The 18747-nt window shown below is 53.3% G+C and overlaps 1 protein-coding gene across 3 annotated transcripts in view; it reads left to right on the top strand.

Annotated features, from left to right (window-relative positions):
- The first annotated feature begins 125 nt into the window (after positions 1-125).
- The window catches only part of DEAF1 (DEAF1 transcription factor), a 52733-nt gene continuing 34111 nt past the window's right edge, over positions 126-18747 (top strand). The window contains exons 1-9 of one of the 3 annotated variants that reach the window (XM_055355743.2): positions 126-590; positions 3795-3892; positions 6926-7055; positions 7329-7475; positions 8389-8528; positions 10433-10498; positions 14338-14464; positions 15610-15738; positions 16613-16741. In XM_055355743.2, coding sequence (XP_055211718.1) covers positions 302-590; positions 3795-3892; positions 6926-7055; positions 7329-7475; positions 8389-8528; positions 10433-10498; positions 14338-14464; positions 15610-15738; positions 16613-16741 — 1255 coding nt within the window. In that variant the 5' untranslated portion in view covers positions 126-301. Of the gene's footprint in view, positions 671-1869; positions 1889-3794; positions 3893-6925; positions 7056-7328; positions 7476-8388; positions 8529-10432; positions 10499-14337; positions 14465-15609; positions 15739-16612; positions 16742-18747 lie in introns of those variants that run through there. The other 2 variants (XM_055355744.2, XM_055355745.2) reach the window with 2 other exon arrangements.

Raw genomic sequence — 18747 nt, 5'->3', positions numbered from 1 at the left:
TTCGGCTTCCCACTTCGGGGAACTTCGACTCTCCTCGGTTCAGGACTGGGTCTCGGCTCGGCGGCTTCGTGCAGGTTCGGCTCCTACTCGGGCAGCCTCGGTTCGCCTCGGCTCCGCTCCGCGGGCGGACTCGGCTCGGCTCTGCTCGGTGGCTGGCTGCCTTTTCGGTCCCTATTCGGGCGGCGGCTTCGGGCGGCCTCGGCCCAGCTCGGGCGTCCTCTTCGGGCCCCGCTTCGGGCTCCGCGACCGGCGCTTCGGGCGGCCCCGGACGGCGCCTTCGGGAAGGCTCGGCGGAGTCCGGATGGAGGACTCGGACTCGGCGGCAAAGCAGCTGGGCCTGGCTGAGGCGGCGGCGGTGGCGGCCGCGGCCGCTGTGGCGGCGGCGGCCGCGGCCGCGGCAGGAGGCGAGGCGGAGGAGCCGGTGCTGAGCAGGGACGAGGACTCGGAGGAGGACGCAGACTCGGAGGCGGAGCGGGAGACGCCGCGGGTCACGGCAGTGGCGGTGATGGCGGCGGAGCCCGGGCACATGGACATGGGCGCCGAGGCCCTGCCCGGCCCCGACGAGGCCGCCGCTGCCGCAGCCTTCGCAGGCAAGTGCGCCCGCCGGCCTCTCGCCTCGTCCGGTTCACGCGCGCCTACCCCGCGCGCCTGCCCCGCACAACTGTCCCAGGTGACCAGCCCGCCACACCTGTCCCTCACACCTGCTCCACGTGACCAGCCCGCTCCACCCGCCCCGCACACCTGCCCCTCACACCTGCTCCACGTGACCAGCCCGCCCCACCCGCCCTGCACACCTGCCCCACGTGACCAGCTCGCCCCCTCACATCTGCTCCTCACACCTGCCCCTCATACCTGCCCCTCACACCTGCCCCACCCGCCCCTCACACTTTCCCCACATACCTGCTCCAGGTGACCAGCCTGCCCCACCTGCCACAAATACCTGCCTCGCACACGTGCTCGACGTTTCCAGCCTGCCCCACCTGCCCCACGTGATCGGCCTGCTCTACCTGCCCCGCACACCTGCCCCACATACCTGCCCCAGGTGACCAGCCTGCCCCACCTACCCCAAACACGTGCCCTGCACACCTGCCCCTGGTGACCTGCCCAGCCTCACCTGGCCTGGCCCTGCCCTGCACACACCTGCCCCCTGCCCCCCTTTTCTTTGTGGCAGCCCCGCCTCCTACTGGTCCTCCCTGTGCAGCTCTGCCCCTACCCTGCCTTCGTCCATCCTGGCTCCCTCCACCCACCTGTCCTGGAGAAGCCCTGGGGTGGGTGGGCACTTGTGGTCACCAGGAACCCCCCACTTCCTGAGGGCCAGTTCAGGCATGACCTGAGCGCTGGGGAGCCAGGGGTGGGCAGCCTGCTGGAGGCCTTGATGCCAGAGGTCAGCGTGGCTGTGTGGTGGCCCAGGGGGGCTGCGGAGCCACCTGTGCAGTCTCCCCTCCCAGTCCTCCCTCTTCCTCTTGCCTTTTTCCCTAAGGACCTGCTCCTCCTGCCCCGCTTCCTGTCGGGCTCTCTTTGGGGAGGCTGCTGTGGCTTTCCAGCCCATATTTTTATATAAGCTGCTTATAGTTTCTTGCCACACAGGTCAGTCTTCTCAGGCTCCAAAACACTGGGAGCCCGGGGCAGAGCTCACAGATGCCCTACGGGGCTGGTGCCGTCCAGCCACCTCCTGTGTCCCGCCCTTGTGTCAGTGGGGCATAGACTTCCCCACCCACTGGCTTCCTAACGCACTGTATTCTTCCCCATTGGAGCTCCCGAGTGTCCCCCAGGGACTCACAGCTCAGTGTTGAGACCCTTGGGAGGAGCTTCTTGTTGCGTTGTGAGGCACTTTTCCCCTACGGAGCTTTGCGGGTTGAGGAACTGGATCCCAGTCCTGGTGTGCTGGGTATGTCAGGGCATTGCGTGTGCTCTGGGTGCTTGTTCGGCCTGGGGGCTGGGTGGGGGCCAGCAGCAGCGTCTGGGCTGCCCTTGGTCAGCTGAGTGGCCCTAGAAGGCAAGGGGGTCACTGCTGCTTGTTTGGTTGGTTAAGAAAAAAAAGTGAGGGAAGGCTTTGTGACTCTCAGGGGTTGGTGTTCATCGCTAAACTCTGGTTTGACATTGGGATTTGGAGCCATGAGGTTGATTTCAGGTTTTTGTCATTTTTGCACGTATTTTTCTGAATGCATAAAAGAAAAATGATGCTGTTCATCATGATGTCAGAGAAATGTGTTGACGTGTGTTTTTTTCTGAAAAATATGGTAGTTGTGTTTTGATGTGGTAAAAGCACTTTAATACTTTTTAAAAATTATGAACAGCTGAAGTCAAGTGGTTTCCAGGTTTAAGTAACTCAGCAGGACACGCTGCCGCCTGAGGAGGCTTTGGGCGGCTGCTCCCAGGGCTGCCGTGGGCCTGGCGTTCAGCACTCACTGTGGCCCCGCGCCGCATGCCGGGGCTTGTGGTGCTGAGAGGCGAGGATGAGTGAACCGTGCGCCTGGTGTGGTCTGGTCGTGGAGACAGAGAGCAAACATGCCTTTTTTTTTTTTTTTTTTTTTTTTTTGAGACGGAGTTTGGCTCTTGTTGCCCAGGCTGGAGTGCAATGGTGTGATCTCAGCTCACCGCAACCTCCCGCCTCCCGGGTTCAAGTGATTCTCCTGCCTCAGCCTCCCGAGTAGCTGGGATTACAGGCATGTGCCACCACGCCCGGCTAATTTTGTATTTTTAGTAGAGATGGGGTTTCTCTATGTTGGTCAGGCTGGTCTCGAACTCCTGACCTCAGGTGGTCCTCCTGCCTCGGCATCCCAAAGTGCTGGGATGACAGGCGTGAGCCACCGCGCCCGGCTGCAAACAGGCATTTTTAGGGCAGTTTGGTGAGTGCTGGGTTAATGGTATGGTCAGGACTCATTCAACCAGTATCTTTTAAGCATCTGCTGTGTGCCAGAGATTGCCCTGGACACAAGACATTCTAGAACTCTGGGTGACAGAAGAGCCACTTGCTTGGCCTAGGAGCATCACAGGAAGACTTTGCAGAGGCAGAGAGGAGGGTGTGGGGGTGTTGGCGGCAGAAAGTGTTTCTCTAGAAACACTCCAGCATGTAGAGGCTGGAGCTGCAGAACCTATCTGGGATGACAGGGGCAGGAGGTGGGGTGCAGCTGACCTCTGTGGTAACTGCCCTGTGTGCAGATGCTGCTGGAGGGCCTGTCTGCATGCCAGGGGGCTGAGTTCCATGTTGTAGGGGGTGCAGTGGGGTGGCACCAAGGGACATAGGCAGGTTAGATGTACTTTTTAGGAGGAAGGGGTCAGAGACCAAGGGCAGTGGCCGTGAGCATGGGGCCGAGGTCACCTGACAATGGTGGCCTGACCCCTGCGGTGGAGGAGAGGCAGGAATGGAGCTACAAGAGTGGGTCCAGGAGGTGTCCTCACCTGCGGGGAGGCCGAGAGCTCCTCGTAGGCGTAGGGCACACCTGACCAGCAGAACACACAGCTGCGCCGCAGAAGGAGATAGAAGCCCCGTGGTGGTTTGGTAGAGCTGGGGCTGGCTGGGGTGGCGGGTTTGTTGTATGCATTTTTTACTGCACATAAAAGGCTTTACTGGGGAAGAATAGATTTCCTCTCTTTTTCCTGGAAGAGCCGAATGACTTAGACAATGGATTAGAAACGTAGGTCGAGCGTGTTCATGGAAGTGTTAAGATATTCCTGGTTACAAGGGCACACACCTGAGGGGGAGTCACTTTGTTTGAAGCACCTGAGTGAGGCTGTTCGCTTTGTCCGTTCTGGCTTTCGTTGCTTGTTAAATGAGGCTCCTTCTGTTGCAGAGGTGACCACAGTGACAGTGGCCAACGTGGGGGCTGCTGCAGACAATGTCTTCACCACGTCTGTGGCGAACGCAGCATCCATCTCAGGACATGTTCTGGTAAGCTGCTCTGAGGGGCACAGCCCAGCGCGGGTGGTGCCACGCTGGGGACCTCGGGCTTCCCCGAGGCTCTCCCGGGGTTCAGCCTGCTGTGTGAACGTCTGCTCTGTGAGCTGGGGAGGGACGCACTGGCTCGCTCTGCTCTCAGAAGCCTTCGGGCTGTGCTGGGGGAAGGAGAAATTACAGCTGAGGTAGAAGCTGCCTCGGAAGGCCAGGTGAAGAGTCATACCTCGTCAGATGGGCTTGTGGCCTGCGTCGGGCGGGGACTCCCAGCTCCCGACCCAGCCCAGGCTGCTGTCCGGCCACAGTTCAGCCTCTGCCCGAGGCCCGGCCCTGCCTGTGCTCCTTATCCTATAGCTGCAGGGCCAGCTGAAAGAAGCAAGGCGTTTCCCTCCCCCATATCCTGTTCTCGTAGCATTTATGGTGCAGTCTCCCACGCCTGACTGCTGTCTACTTAGAAAACTGCTGAAAGCCAGTTGTATTTCAAATAGTGTCTGTGCCACCTTCAGAGCCCTTTTGTGATCATGTTTTATCAGCTTGTTTTATGTTTTATGTGTGGGGCCTTCAGCGATCTGGGGACATCTGGTCAACCAGGGCAGGCAACCTTGTTTCCAAGTGGCAGATGCCAGGGTGGGTCCAGTCTCCAGAAAGGGATTTTCCCTGGGACCATTGGCACCTGTTACTTGTAGTCTTTTCAGCCTTGGTCACATACCTGGGACATCATCTCCATATACCTGAAAGCAGAGTGGTTATTTGTTTGTTTTGTTTTTGAGACGGAGTCTTGCTCTGTCACCTAGACTGGAGTGCAGTGGTGCGATATCGGCTCATTGCAACCTCCGCCTCCTGGGTTGAAGCCATTCTTGTGCCTCAGCCTCCTGAGTAGCTGGGATTACAGGCGTGTGCCACCATGCCAAGCTAATTTTTGTATTTTTAGTAGAGACGGGTCACCATGTTGTCCAGGCTGGCCTCAAACTCCTGACCTCAGGTGCCCGCCTTGACCTCCCAAAGTGCTGGGATTATAAGGATTATAGGTGTGAGCCACCGCACCTGGCCGGAAAGCACAGTTATTGTTAGAATGGCAGCAAACAGAAAACTTGTGAAGGACTTCAGTAAAAACATAAGAAACTTTGAAACCCCCTCCCCTGCCCTCCCCTGCCCTCCCCTGCCCTCCCCTGCCCTCCCCTGCCCTCCCCTGCCCTCCCCTGCCCTGCCCTCTCCTCCCCTCCCCTCCCCTCCCCTCCTCTCCCCTCCTCTCCCCTCCCCTCCCTTTTTGACAGAGTCTTTCTCTGTTGCCCAAACTGGAGTGCAGTGGAGTGATCTCAACTCACTGCAACCTCCACCTCCTGGGTTCGCCATGTTGTCCAGGTGGTCTCAAACTCCTGACCTCAGGTAGCTACCATCTCGGCCTCCCAATGTGCTGGGATTACAGGCATGAGCCACCGCACCCAGCCCAGAAACTTGGTTTATTTCTGGTGGGTGTGAGAACACACACAAGCTGACCCATGGCCACGTGGCGATCTGTGTTTTCAGTCAGGCTGCTCCTTCCTGGCAGCGGGGTCTGGGCCCCTCCTCATTTCCCAGGAGGGGCTGAAGCCCAAGGCACCTGTGGGTGCCTGGAACGTGCTGACGTCATGGAGCGGGGGTGTCCTGCAAGTGCCTGAGGCTGGTCTTCTCCCCTCCAGGCCAGGAAGACCAGAGACTGGTGCGTTCCTGTTTGGAAACTGACAACAAAGCCGGGCACGGTCTGAAATAACTGTGTGTTCCCTTCCTAAGAAAAATACTCTGTGACTCTTAAACAAACACAAGACATTCCTTTTCTCCAGCGAAGAGCTGCAGGTCTTTGGTGACTCAGGCACAGCGGTAGGACCCCCTGTGTGAGCCCAGGCGCCAGGCATGTGTGTTGGGGGTCCCTCCACTCCATGATAAACTTCTACTCAAGTGCTCTGATTTGACAGTGACATTTTCAGATGTAGGAAACAGTTGTCGGCTGGGCGCGGTGGCTCCTGCCTGTAATCCCAGCACTCTGGGAGGCCGAGATGGGCAGATCATGAGGTCAGAAGATCGAGACCATCCTGGCTAACACGGTGAAACCCCATCTCTACTGAAAAAAAAAAAATGCAAAAAATTAGCCTGGTGTGGTGGTGGGCGTGTGTAGTCCCAGCTACTTAGGAGGCTGAGGCAGGAGAATGGCATGAACCCGGGAGGCGGAGCTTGCAGTGAGCCGAGATGGCACCACTGCTCTCCAGCCTGGGTGACAGAACGAGTCTCCGTCTCAAAAAAAAAAAAAAAAAGAAAAAGAAAAAAAGAAACAGTTGTCTTCTCACTTTGCCTCGGTTGGTTTTGTATTCAGAATGAAAACCTTGGGGCACCCAGAACACTGGGTTCAGAGAGGCCCCTGGAAGTCTCTGGTCTGCCCCACCGCGGGGTGAACAGAGCCTGCAGGCCAGAGTTTGCCAGATGACTTGGCCAAGGTAGGGTTCAAGTTCCAGCAGTGGTGTGTGGGCATGGGGACTCTGGCTTCCTGTGGCGGGGTCTGTGCCGCCTGAAGGCTGATTTTGGAAGCAGGCAGCAGTTGCAGCAGCTTCAGCCAGTGTGGAAATGTGGTTTTGAGGCCCTGGTCTCCAGTCGCCATCTGTAAGGGGGTCTGGAGGGCGGTCCTGCACAAGGCCTTGTCTGTGGCCGCCAACTCGGTCTGTTGGAAACTCTGCATGAAGACGGTGACCTTGTGGGAGCTGCTCAGGTGGAAGGGAGGGTGTGTCTTGTTTGTGGAGCACCTTTCTTCCTTCCCTTTGACAAATGATGGCAAGCATTTTCCTCAGCACCACACAGACTTCGGCATTGTCTGTTCTTGTTCTTGGCTCTGTTTTCAAGTCTTTGAGAGGTATCTTTGGAAAATATATGGGGTGCCTAGGTGAGCATCCCTTCTTGGTGAGAACAGCCAGAGAGCCCTGCTGGAGGACGGCCCAGCTGGGCTCAGTGACACGCCTGGTGTCACGCTCGGACGTGACCTGACGGAGTGGTTTTTCCTTCTAGTCTGGTAGGACGGCCCTTCAGATCGGGGACAGCCTGAACACCGAAAAAGCGACACTGATTGTCGTCCACACGGATGGGAGCATCGTGGAGACCACCGGGCTGAAAGGCCCGGCAGCTCCCCTCACCCCAGGTACAGCGGTGCCTGCACCCCAGGCCTCGGGCAAAACACGTTTCAGAATAGCTAGAATTTATTTCAGGGATTTATTTACTTGTTTCTTTTTGTGGTAAATTTGGAATATCAACTATTAATAGATTTTAAGTAAAAGCATTGGAATTTTCCTGGCCAAGAAGTTTTTCCGTCGTTGAAGGAGGTGGCACTGCTGGGGAGGTGGTGTCTGAGATGAGAGTGTACTATGCTTCCCGGTGTCCGGCCTTTCACTTTCAAACACTTTCTCTGCCCAAGGTCCTCAGTCTCCTCCAACCCCTCTGGCTCCCGGCCAAGAAAAAGGTGGAACTAAATACAACTGGGACCCTTCTGTGTATGACAGTGAGCTGCCCGTACGGTGCCGGAACATCAGCGGCACTCTGTACAAGAACAGGCTCGGCTCAGGTGAGGACTGCCACTTCAGACTCCAAAGTTGTATTCCCCTTTGTAACCCCCCAGCATAAATTGGGGGCTGAGAAAGATGAAAATCATGGCACCTAGAACTAGTTAAGAAGACAGGGCTGGGCGCGGTGGCTGATGCCTGTAATACCAGCACTTTGGGAAGCCGAGGTGGGTGGATCACGAGGTCAGGAGATTGAGACCATCCTGGCTAACACGATGAAAACCCGTCTCTACTAAAAATACAAAAAATTAGTGGAGCGTGGTGGCAGGCGGCTGTAGTCCCATAGTCCCAGCTACTTGGGAGGCTGAGGCAGGAGAATGGCGTGAACCCAGGAGGCAGAGCTTGCAGTGAGCTGAGATCACGCCACTGCACTCCATCCTGGGCGACAGAGCGAGACTCCGTCTCAACAACAACAACAAAAAAAAAACAAGACAAAAGGTGCAGGTGACGCCCAGTTCCTGTGAACTGAGCTGAGGCCTGGGAGAGGCACGGGACAGGGCTGCGCCCAGGAACCATCTGGGGGTGAAAAGCCATCGTGACCCACGGGACAGGAGACAAGCGAGAAGAAGCAGGAGGGAGGCAGGGCTGGGATGTGTTCCTCAAGTTGCCAGGTTAGCTTGGGACTTGTAGATGAAGGCTCTGGAAGTGGGTACCAGAGGTGCTCAGTGTGGGACCTGGTTGAGCTTGCAGTGCCTGTGGACAGTGGGTGGAGAGATCACGTAGGGGGTCAGAGGCACAGGCTGCAAAGGCAGACCCGTGGTGGCCCTGTCAGGGCCAAGTATGTGGGTGGGTGAGATCACATGAGCCGCTGGGGCGCTGGTGCTGGTGGAGGGGTTGAGGAGGCGCCAGGAGGTAGGCAATGGCAGAGGTGACGTTCCCACCTGCCATCATCGTGACTGCTGTCCTTCCTTGCAGGCGGCCGGGGACGGTGCATCAAGCAGGGGGAGAACTGGTATAGTCCCACTGAGTTTGAGGCCATGGCAGGAAGAGCCAGCAGTAAGGACTGGAAAAGAAGCATTCGCTACGCGGGCCGACCCTTGCAGTGCCTCATCCAGGTATCGTCCGCGACCTCACCTGTGCTCAGCACACAGTTCAGACGTGGGGCCCTCTGAGGCGGCCCAGCCAGAGGGAGGGCACAGACCACGGGGTCAGACAAATGGGGTTTGCAGCCTCCACCTGCTGTCTGTGTGGCCTTGGGCGAGTGATTTACCCTCTCATGTTTCAGTTTCCGGGTCTTTCACGTGGGGATGGCGATGATCGTGACCCTGTGAGGATTGTTGGGAGAAGTGCATGAGGTCACAGTGCCTGGCACAGAATAGCTGCAGAAAGGGGGCATGTCAAATACACAAAAAATGAAAACAGTAGAAGTTAAGATAATCGCTTCTGTTTGAATGCGTGTGACCCTTTCAAAGTCACCTAACTTCCGTCAGTCTACTAAGAAAAGAGGACTTCTAATTCCTCTTCCAGTTTAGCTCCTTGGGTGTTGTTAAGGAAGCAATTCCTGTAGAGACTTTTGCAAATCTTGAAAGGAAAGAGGTAGGTCCTGCCACCAATAATGGCATTGTGAAAAGGAGAAGGCTCTGGAAATTACTATTTTTGTGGTTTTTTTTTTTTTTTTTTTTTTGAGACAGAGTCTCACCCTGTTGCCCAAGCTGGAGTGCAGTGGCTTGATCTTGGCTCACAGCAACCTCCGCCTCCCAGGCTCAGAGGATTGTCCCACCTCAGCCTCCTGAGTAGCTGGGATTACAGGTGCCCGCCACCATACCTGGCTTTTTTTTTTTTGTTTTTTAATTTTCAGTAGAGATGGGGTTTCACCATGTTGGCCAGGCTGGTCTTGAAGTCCTGACCTCAGGTGATCTGTCTGCCTCGGCCTCCCAAAGTGCTGGGATTACAGGTGTGAGCCACAGTACCCGGCCTATTTTTTTTGTATTTTTTAATAGGGACGGGATTTCACCACGCTGGCCAGGCTAGTCTCGAACTCCCGACCTCAAGCGAGCCACCTGCCTCGCCTCTCAAAGTGCTGGGATTACAGGCGTGAGCCACAATACCCGGCCTAATTTTTGTATTTTAATGGAGACCAACCATGTTGGTCAGGTTGGTCTTGAACTCCTGACCTTAAGTGAGCCACCCGCCTTGGCCTCCCAAAGTGCTGGGATTACATGTGTGAGCCACCACACCTGGCCTGGGCATTACCTGATTTCTCACAATTTTTTTTTTTTTTTTTTTTTGAGGCAAAGGCCTCCCTCTGTTGCCTAGGCTGGAGTGCAGTGGTGCGATCTCAGCTCACTGTAACCTCTGCCTCCCGGGTTCAAGCGATCCTCCTGCCTGAGCCTCCCAGGTAGCTGGGACTATGGGCATGCGCCACCATGCCCAGCTAATTTTTGTATTTTTAGCAGACACGAGGTTTCACCATGTTGGCCAGGCTGGTCTCCAGCTCCTGAGCTCAGGTGGTCTGCCTGCGTCGGCCTCTCAAAGTCCTGGGATTATAGGCAGGAGCCACCATGCCCCGCCCTGATTTTGCAGAATTTTTATCTTATGAGGTTGGGCACGGTGGCTTACGCTTGTAATCCCAGCACTTCGGGAGGCTGAGGCGGGCAGATTGCTTGAGGCCAGGAGTTTGAGACCAGCCTGGTCAAGATGGCAAAACCTGTCTCTACTAAAAATACAAAAATTAGCTGGGTGTGGTGGTGCAAACCTATAATCCCAGCTTCTTGGGAGGCCGAGGCATGAGAATTGCTTGCGCCAGGGAGGCAGAGGTTGCACTGAGCCGAGAACGTGCCACTGCACTCCAGCCTGGGCAACCCAACAAGACTCTGTCTCAAAAAAAAAAAAAAAAAGAAGAATTTTTATATTTATGAATGGTAGGTAAGTGGTAAAAGTGGTTGAAATCTTCTATTGTTGAATGATTCACATTTAGGGGCTGACTTGCTAATGCGTGGTGGTTCTTTTCACATCTCAGGATGGGATCTTAAACCCTCACGCCGCGTCTTGCACCTGTGCTGCCTGCTGCGACGACATGACCTTAGTAAGTGGCCAGCGCGTCTGGAACAGGAGCACTTGGTGGGGCTGGGGGCGGCTGAGTGGGTCCCACAGCCCTTGGCCTCTGGGCTGTTTCCCTCCTGCCCTCTGCCTTGGACAGAGACACTGTCCTCACTTCTCCTGGGTTGCTCTGTCCCCTCCTCCCTGATACGTCACAGTGAATCCTGATGTCTCGATGGGGAACACGTGGTTGGCCCGCAAGATGTTGCTCAAAGAACATTTGTGGAAACCTTAAATAATGAAAAGCGGTTATAGTGTCACCGCCTTAACTCTAAAACTAAACATACACGCTTTTCCTTCTATGCATGCCATTTTATATTCCTCATTTTGTAACATGTCAGAAAAATGCTACTGTAAACTTATTCACGTGTAGAGCTTTTAACGCCTTTTTGATGTATTTCCTTATTCTAAATTCTTAACTGCTTCACAAAGACCCAAAATAATTTTCTTTTTCTTTCTTTTTTTTTTTTTTTTTTTTTGAGACAAAGTCTCATTCTGTCGCCCACACTGGGGTGCAGTGGCGCGGTCTCGGCTCACTGCAACCTCCGCCTCCCGGATTCAAGCACTTCTCCTGCCTCAGCCTCCCGCGTAGCTGGGATTACAGGCATGCGCCACAATGCCCGGCTAATTTTTGTATTTTTAGTAGAGATGGGGTTTTGCCATGTTGGTCAGGCTGGTCTCAAACTCCTGACCACATGTGATCCGCCCGCCTCAGCCTCCCAAAGTGTTGAGATTACAGGCGTGAGCCACTGCACCTCAAAAAAAAAAAAAAAAAAAAAGAGCATGGAGAGACCTACCACGTTCTTGGGGTGAAACACTAAACATCCTAGAATTGTGTAGTTGATATATAGATTTCGTGTGATTCTAGTGGAAAAAACAATTTTGTGAACGTAAAATAATTTTGAAGTTGATTGGGAAAAGCCAGTAGGTGAGACTCTTAGAGACGCTGCAGGAGTAAAGGAGCCGGGAGGAGGCATCGGTCCCCTTTGGGCTGTGAGGAGGCGTCGGTCCCGTTGGCAGTTGAGCCTGCAGGTAGATCATTTGCAGGGGCTCCAACACTGAAGTACTTAGATGTCAGTCTAGGAAATCATGTACAGGGTTTGTACGTGGAAGATACTGAAGAAAATGCTGAAGAGAGAGACCAGGGAAGATTGAAATACGTCAAAAGACATCCTGCGCCCGTGGATTAGAAGACTCAGTATAGTAAAGATGTGACTTTTTCCCAAGTTGATTCATAGGTTTAACGCAATTACTATCAAAATCCCAGCAGGATTCTTTTTAGATGCAGACAAGCTGATTCTAAAATTTGCATAGAAAGGTAAAGGAAATGAAAAAGCCAAAACAGTTTTGAAATAAAAGTTTAAAATGGGTGGAATCACATTGCGGGGTCTTAAGACTTACTGGCTCGTGACAGTAATCAAGATAGTGTGGCACTGGCAGAGGGAGAGACCCCACGATCTGGGTCAGACTAGAGTGTCATAGTAGACTCCAGCAAATGGCCTTGGAGCGACTGGACCTTCATCAGCAGAGACAAAGGATGACCTAAACTTCACACTTGGTACAAAAATGAATTCAAAATGGGTCATCGATCTAAAGTGAAAGGTGAAACTATAACATTTTTAGGAGAAAACACATTGGAAAATCTTCCTGACCTGGAGTTAGAACTAGGATTTCTTGGATTGGACTTTATCAAATTTTAAAACTTTTGGCTTCCACTTGGGGAATGGTGGTGTGATGAGCTCAGTGTACCAACTCTCCAGAGAAATAACTAGTGAAAATTGTGAAAAAATAACTCCTTAAGGTCTCCAGAAATTGTCCTAGGGGCGTACAGCAAATAAACATCCAAGAAAATGTAGTAAGTCTTGGAAAGAGCAGTGAGGATTGTGACATTTGAGCTACGACCAGCTCCTTCCCTCCCTTTCTGCCCCCAGCTCCCTATGGTGGAGGCTCCATTCTGGGTGGTTGTGACCAAGAAAACGGTTCCCACTCCTTGCAGTTCCCGGTCAAGGGATATGGTATCTCACTGGGAGGGGCAGGCCACCAGCATTTCTCAACCCCTTCAGCTCTAAGTTGCAGTAAATTCCTGGGAAGTGTGACTGAAAATCTCTTCAGTCAGCCCCACTCAGGGCAGAGGCTTTACCCAGGCATGGGAGGCCAAGCATAGGGAGCCCCAATTTCCATCAACCCACATTGCCTATAGGGTGGGGTGTCCACACGGTGAGAGGCTACTGCCCCCCACACAGAGCCCGGCTGATGCAACAGAATTCCCTGATAGACTCAGGCACTGTTCCCGCCTCTAGGTCTATAGTAGGGGCTCAGACATTCAGCCCAAAAGAGAGAGGCCGTAAGAACAGAGAGCTCCAAAGCCCCTCCCAAAGGAACTGACTTGATTTGAAACAGTATGGGGATGTTCAAGCCTAAAAGTGCCCTGGAAAACAATGGACATTTTGATGGTAAGCAGTTAAGAGGAGGCCGGCAGTTCCATTAGAGCAAGAAACTAAACTGTAGGTCAGCAGGTTTACCAGAGAGGCGAGGAAAGCCACAGCTAAGAACCCATCTGGGAAACCGACCTTCAAGATCGAACCTCTCAGTAAAGAAGCCCTAATTTAATTGGCTCGGATAGTGGAGCAGTGTGTGCCCCAGGGCATTGTTGAAAGTAATGGAGCAGGCAGCTGGCAGTTAGTTGATTCTGACACTTGACTAAACCAACAGCTTAACAGAGATCAGGGAGAGCAACAGCCAAAACCCCCACCACCAAAGGTGACTGCACCCCACCCAGGGCCGAGCCCTCAGAGGAGCAGCAGCTGAGGCCGCCCCAGGAGAACAGGCTCAGACAGTCCAGCCCTGTCCCTGAATAATAAACAAGCTGACAGCAGCAAGGATCGTGGAGAAAGGAGAACTGCTTTCCACTGTTGCTACAATGTATCACCTGCGGTGTCTGATTCTTAACAAAAGATGACAAGACATGCAAAGAGCCTTGGACCATACACAGGAAGAAAGCAGGCAACAGAAATTGTCTGGAGAGGTCCAGATGTTGGGGTTAACAGGAAAAAGCTTTAAAATGGCCATCCTCAGTATGTTCAGAGGACTGAAGGAAACCACAGCTAGAGATTGCATGGAAGGTCTGAAGACACTGTCTCCTCACTGGAGAATGTCAATGAAGAGATATAAATTATTAAAAAAAAAAAAAAAAGTCGGCCGGGCGTGGTGGCTCACGCCTGTAATCCTAGCACTTTGGGAGGCCGAGGCGGGCAGATCACGCGGTCAGGAGAACGAGACCATCCTGGCTACCATGGTGAAACCCCGTCTCTACTAAAAATACAAAAAAACTAGCCAGGCTTGGTGGCGGGCGCCTGTAGTCCCAGCTACTCGGGAGGTTGAGGCAGGAGAATGGCATGAACCCGGGAGGCAGAGCTTGCAGTGAGCCCAGATTGTGCCACTGCACTCCAGCCTGGGCAACAGAGCGAGACTCTGTCTCAAAAAAAAAAAAAAAAAAAAAAAAGAAAGAAAGAAAATTAGCCGGGTGTGGTGACACATGCCTGTAATCCCAGCTACTCAGGAGGCTAAGGCAGGAGAATCACTTGAACCTGGGAGGCGGAGGTTGCAGTAAGCCAAGATGGCGCCACTGTACTCCAGCGTGGGCAGCTAGAGTGAAACTCCGTCTCAAAAAAAGAAAAAGAGGTGGGATCTTTAGGGGCGCTTACCATCTTAATGTCTCACCACGTGACTCACACACCCCGCGGTGCCCCCACTTAAGGAGGAGTTGCAAGCGCAGCATAGCTTTTGCACACATGAAGGTGGTGGCCTCTCTCCTTTCTCCCCCAGAGTGGCCCAGTCAGGCTTTTTGTGCCTTACAAAAGGCGCAAGAAGGAGAATGAACTGCCCACAACTCCCGTGAAGAAGGACTCCCCCAAGAACATCACATTGCTTCCAGCCACCGCGGCTACCACCTGTGAGTTTGAGAAAACACAGCTCTAGTTTACTGAGGGGACCTGAGTGCATTGCCTTCTCTCGTCACCACTCCCATGGCCACTGCGGGATTCTCATTTCTAAAGCACATTGCGTGGCCGGAGGGATTCCAACGCCGTCACGCTCCTTTGCAGTGCGTCCCCCGGGTGGGAAGGGGTGTCCCAGTGCCCAGCTCGGTCTTGCTTCCCTGGGACCTGGACACTGTTGGCCTTGTCCTGGGCTGTTTCCCAGTGTGAGTGAGCATGGCTGAGTGCCCAGCACACGCTCAGGGGACGTTTCCTGACAAGGGCATCCTTGGTGAGGGATTCTCAGTGCGCTGGACGAGGGCTGCGGAGAGCTCTGTGGGTCTTTCTCTGTGGCCGGGCTGGAGGGCAGCGTCAGGATCCCGGCTCGCTGCAGCCTCGGCCTCCCAGGCTCAGGCACTCCTCCCACCTCAGCCTCCCAAGTAGCTGGGACCACAGGCACGTGCCACCATGCCCAGCTAAGGTTTTTATTTTTTTTGTACAGACAGGATTTAAATGGGGAGAGGTAGCAATAGGAGAAAATGTCTTTGTAATAGGCTTTTGTTAACTAATATAAGTCTGGGTTTTTGCATTTATAGAGCAAGGTCTTTCTAAAACACCCTGTCAGCTCCTTCCTGAGGCCCTGGGTGGTGGGTGCGGGAAGAGTCCCACAGCAGCAGAGTCTCAAGATCTGTCACCAGGGTTTTTTTTTTTGAGCTGGAGAGGCAGCCTTGCTGTGGGACACGGGGCAGCCTTGCTGTGAGACACGGCTGCTTTTTACCTTCAGCTTGGATTAAAGATTTTTTCTTAATTCGAACCACAAAGTACTTAAAAATCACTGAAAGTTCTATTTTATGTTTGTTTTCTGGCTGGGCAGCACATTTCCACGGTTCACAGTTTAAACAGTGAACAATTGGTGGTGGCAAGTTGCCATCCTGGTTTTCTCCTGTGAGGTCTTCTCCAAGGTCTGGGATTTCCCCCGTGTCCTTCACATGGGAGGGTACAGTTACCACTGCCCGCCCTTCAGCCCAGGCCCCCACAAGGATTGGCGCCCGCGGGTGGCACGGGACCTGTGTGCCGTGGGCGCCACTGCCTGGCCGCGTGAAATGTGCTTCTGCCTTTCCAGTCACCGTGACCCCCTCGGGACAGATCACGACCTCGGGGGCACTGACCTTTGACCGAGCGTCCACGGTAGAGGCCACTGCTGTCATATCAGAGAGTCCGGCCCAGGGCGACGTCTTCGCAGGGGCCACAGGTGAGCTGCTCCAGGGCCTGCCTGACACGTCCTCAGCATATCCCTGTCTGTGATATCACATCCCCAATGCCACATTGGGCTGCGTAGGCTGCTGGGTGCCTCGAGAGGGGCCTTGAACCAGGCATTTGTTGGTGGGGACAGCGTGTGAGCCACGTCAGGTGGGCGGTGCAGTGTGGATGGGGTTGGTGTGTGGCAATGGGTTACTTGTGACAGATGCCAGAGCTGGCAAAGCTGAAAATACTCTCTGTCTGCCGGCTCCTGCTTTTGACTGCAGTTGTGCAACATAAATGCAGCCTAGCTGGTTGTGTGCTGGAGAATATTCTAGAAGCCACACTGAGGAAAATAAAGGAAAGAGTTAGAACTGATTTTTTTTTTTTTTTGAGGTGGAGTCTCGCTCCGTCCCCCAGGCTGGAGGGCAGTGGCACGATCTCGGCTCATTGCAAGCTCCGCCTCCCGGGTTCACACCGTTCGCCTGCCTCAGCCTCCCAAGTAGCTGGGACTACAGGCGCCCGCCACCATGCCCGGCTAATTTTTTTTTGGTATTTTTAGTAGAGACAGCGTTTCACCATGTTAGCCAGGATGGTCTCTATCTCCTGACTTCGTGATCCAGCCGTCTTGGCTTCCCAAAGTGCTGAGATTACAGGCGTGAGCCACCGCGCCTGGCCTGATTTTTATAATCTATTTTGTTTCACCTGATTATAGCCCCAATCCTATTATGTCAACAATTCAGGCTTACCACATTTCAGGGGCTCAGTAGCCACGTGTGGCCATAAGCTACTATGTGTACTGAATGGCGCAGCCATACAGTGTGATATTTACAGTCTGCTGTGCGGACAACCATCCCGAGGCTCCCTGTCCTTTTTCTCCCCAACAGTCCAAGAGGCCAGCGTGCAGCCCCCATGCAGGGCCAGCCACCCTGAGCCTCACTACCCTGGCTATCAGGACAGCTGCCAGATCGCACCGTTTCCAGAAGCTGCGTTGCCAACGTCACATCCCAAAATAGGTAGGTTTGAAAGAATTCACACATGTACAGGTTATTGTCCTCAGAATTGCTTCCAATGAAAGAATTCCTAAGTGAAATGGGATTCATTTTGGTTTGTTTTGTTGTTTTTGTTGATGCATTAGATCAGTGGCTGGTGAAGTGTGGCCCACTGCCTATGTTTGTAAATAAAGTTTTACTGACACACAGCCACGTCCATTCATGTGTGTGCTGTGGAAGTTGCTTTTGGTACAGCAGCAGGGCACGCCCCTAGAAGCCAGTTGGCCTGTGAAGCCTGAAGTTCTTTCTGGTGAGTTTGCTGTTGTCCTCTTGAGGGTAGACACTCCCCAGTGGTAGGTCTTGGTCTCTCCAGAGCTGGCATAGACATTCGGTATCTGGTGAAAGAAAGAAAAACCAAGGCCTAAATGTGGCCTAAATCTTTAAAATGACGATACACTGTAAATGCATTCTAACTTTGATTTTTTGTTTAACTGCACTTTTATTTTTTTGAGACGGAGTCTCGCTCTATTGCCCAGGCTGGGGTGCAGTGGCGCAATCTTGGCTCACTGCAACCTGTGCCTGGTTCAAGTGATTCTCCTGCCTCAGCCTCCCAAGTAGCTGGGATTACAGATCTCGAACTCCTGACCTCAAGTGATCCATCCACCTCAGCCTCCCAAAGTGCTGGGATTACAGGTGTGAGCCACCACATGCAGCCAAGATTTCTGTATAATTATACTTTTTTTTTTTTTTTTTTTTGAGACAGAGTGTCACTCTGTCACCCAGGCTGAAGTGCAGTGGCGTGATCTCAGCTCACTGCAACCTCTGCCTGCCAGGTTCAAGCAATTCTCCTGCCTCAGCCTCCTGAGTAGCTGGGACTACAGGTGCACGCCACCATGCCCAGCTAATTTTTTTTTTTTTTTTGTATTTTTAGTAGAGATGGGGTTTCACCATGCTGGTCAGGCTGGTCTCAAACTCCTGACCTCATGATCCACCTGCCTCGGCTTCCCAAAGTGCTGGGATTACAGGCGTGAGCCACCGCGCCCAGCCATCATTATACTTTTTTAAAGGGTGCATATGATCAATACATGATTGATTGAACCCTCCCCTGCTGGTGGCAAATGCATGTTTTCCATTTTTCACTGTCACAGAAAGCGCAAGAAACTTGTTCATGAAAAACTTACCTTTTCATTTTCATTTGCTTGTTTCATTATTCTCTCTTTTGCCTATCTAAACTCTTTCCATCTTTAAAGCTTACCTCAGGGCTGGGCGTGGTGGCTCACCCTTTTTTTGTTTTTTTTTTTTTGAGATGGAGTCTTGATCTGTTGCCCAGGCTGGAGTGTAGACTTCAGGCACGCGCCACCATGCCCGGCTAATTTTTGTATTTTTAGTAGAGACGGGGTTTCACCGTGTTGGCCAGGATGGTCTTGATCTCTTGACCTTGTGATCTGCCTGCTTTGGCCTCCCAAAGTGTTTGGATTACAGGCGTGTGGCTCATCTGTTTAATCCCAGCACTTTAGGAGGCCGAGGCCAGGAGTTTGAGACCAGCCTGGGCAACATAAGGAGACCCCATCTCTATTAACTGGAAAAAAAAAAAAAAAAGTGTGGGGTGGGTGTTGGTGAAGTATTTATACCAAGAAATCAGCAAATGCTTGAAATCAGAGCTTTTTCTCCAGGAGGGTTGGGGTTCGCATCGACCGCTTGCCCCTGGTACAAGGTGTGCATGTGGCTCCTGGATCTCTGTCCCCAGGTGCCCTTGGTGGGCAGAAGTCAGAAATGTTCTCATGTGCACGTGTGCATGTTTGTGCTCCACATCTGTGTGTGTTGAAAGCCATGAGTTTGCCCCAGTGTCTCTAGTTCCAGTGCAGAACCGCAGGGTTTGTGCTAGTTCCTTTGTAACTTTCTTCTCAAATTGTAAGAAACCCCGCTGGGCGTGGTGGCTCACGCCGGTAATCCCAGCACTTTGGGAGGCCGAGGCGGGTGGATCACCTGAGGTTAGGAGTCCGAGACCAGCCTGACCAACGTGGAGAAAC

Source organism: Gorilla gorilla, chromosome 9, assembly GCF_029281585.2.
Source record: "Gorilla gorilla gorilla isolate KB3781 chromosome 9, NHGRI_mGorGor1-v2.1_pri, whole genome shotgun sequence".
In the NCBI taxonomy this organism is placed as follows: Eukaryota; Metazoa; Chordata; class Mammalia; order Primates; family Hominidae; genus Gorilla; species Gorilla gorilla.
This window is presented reverse-complemented; position numbering and strand designations above follow the sequence as displayed.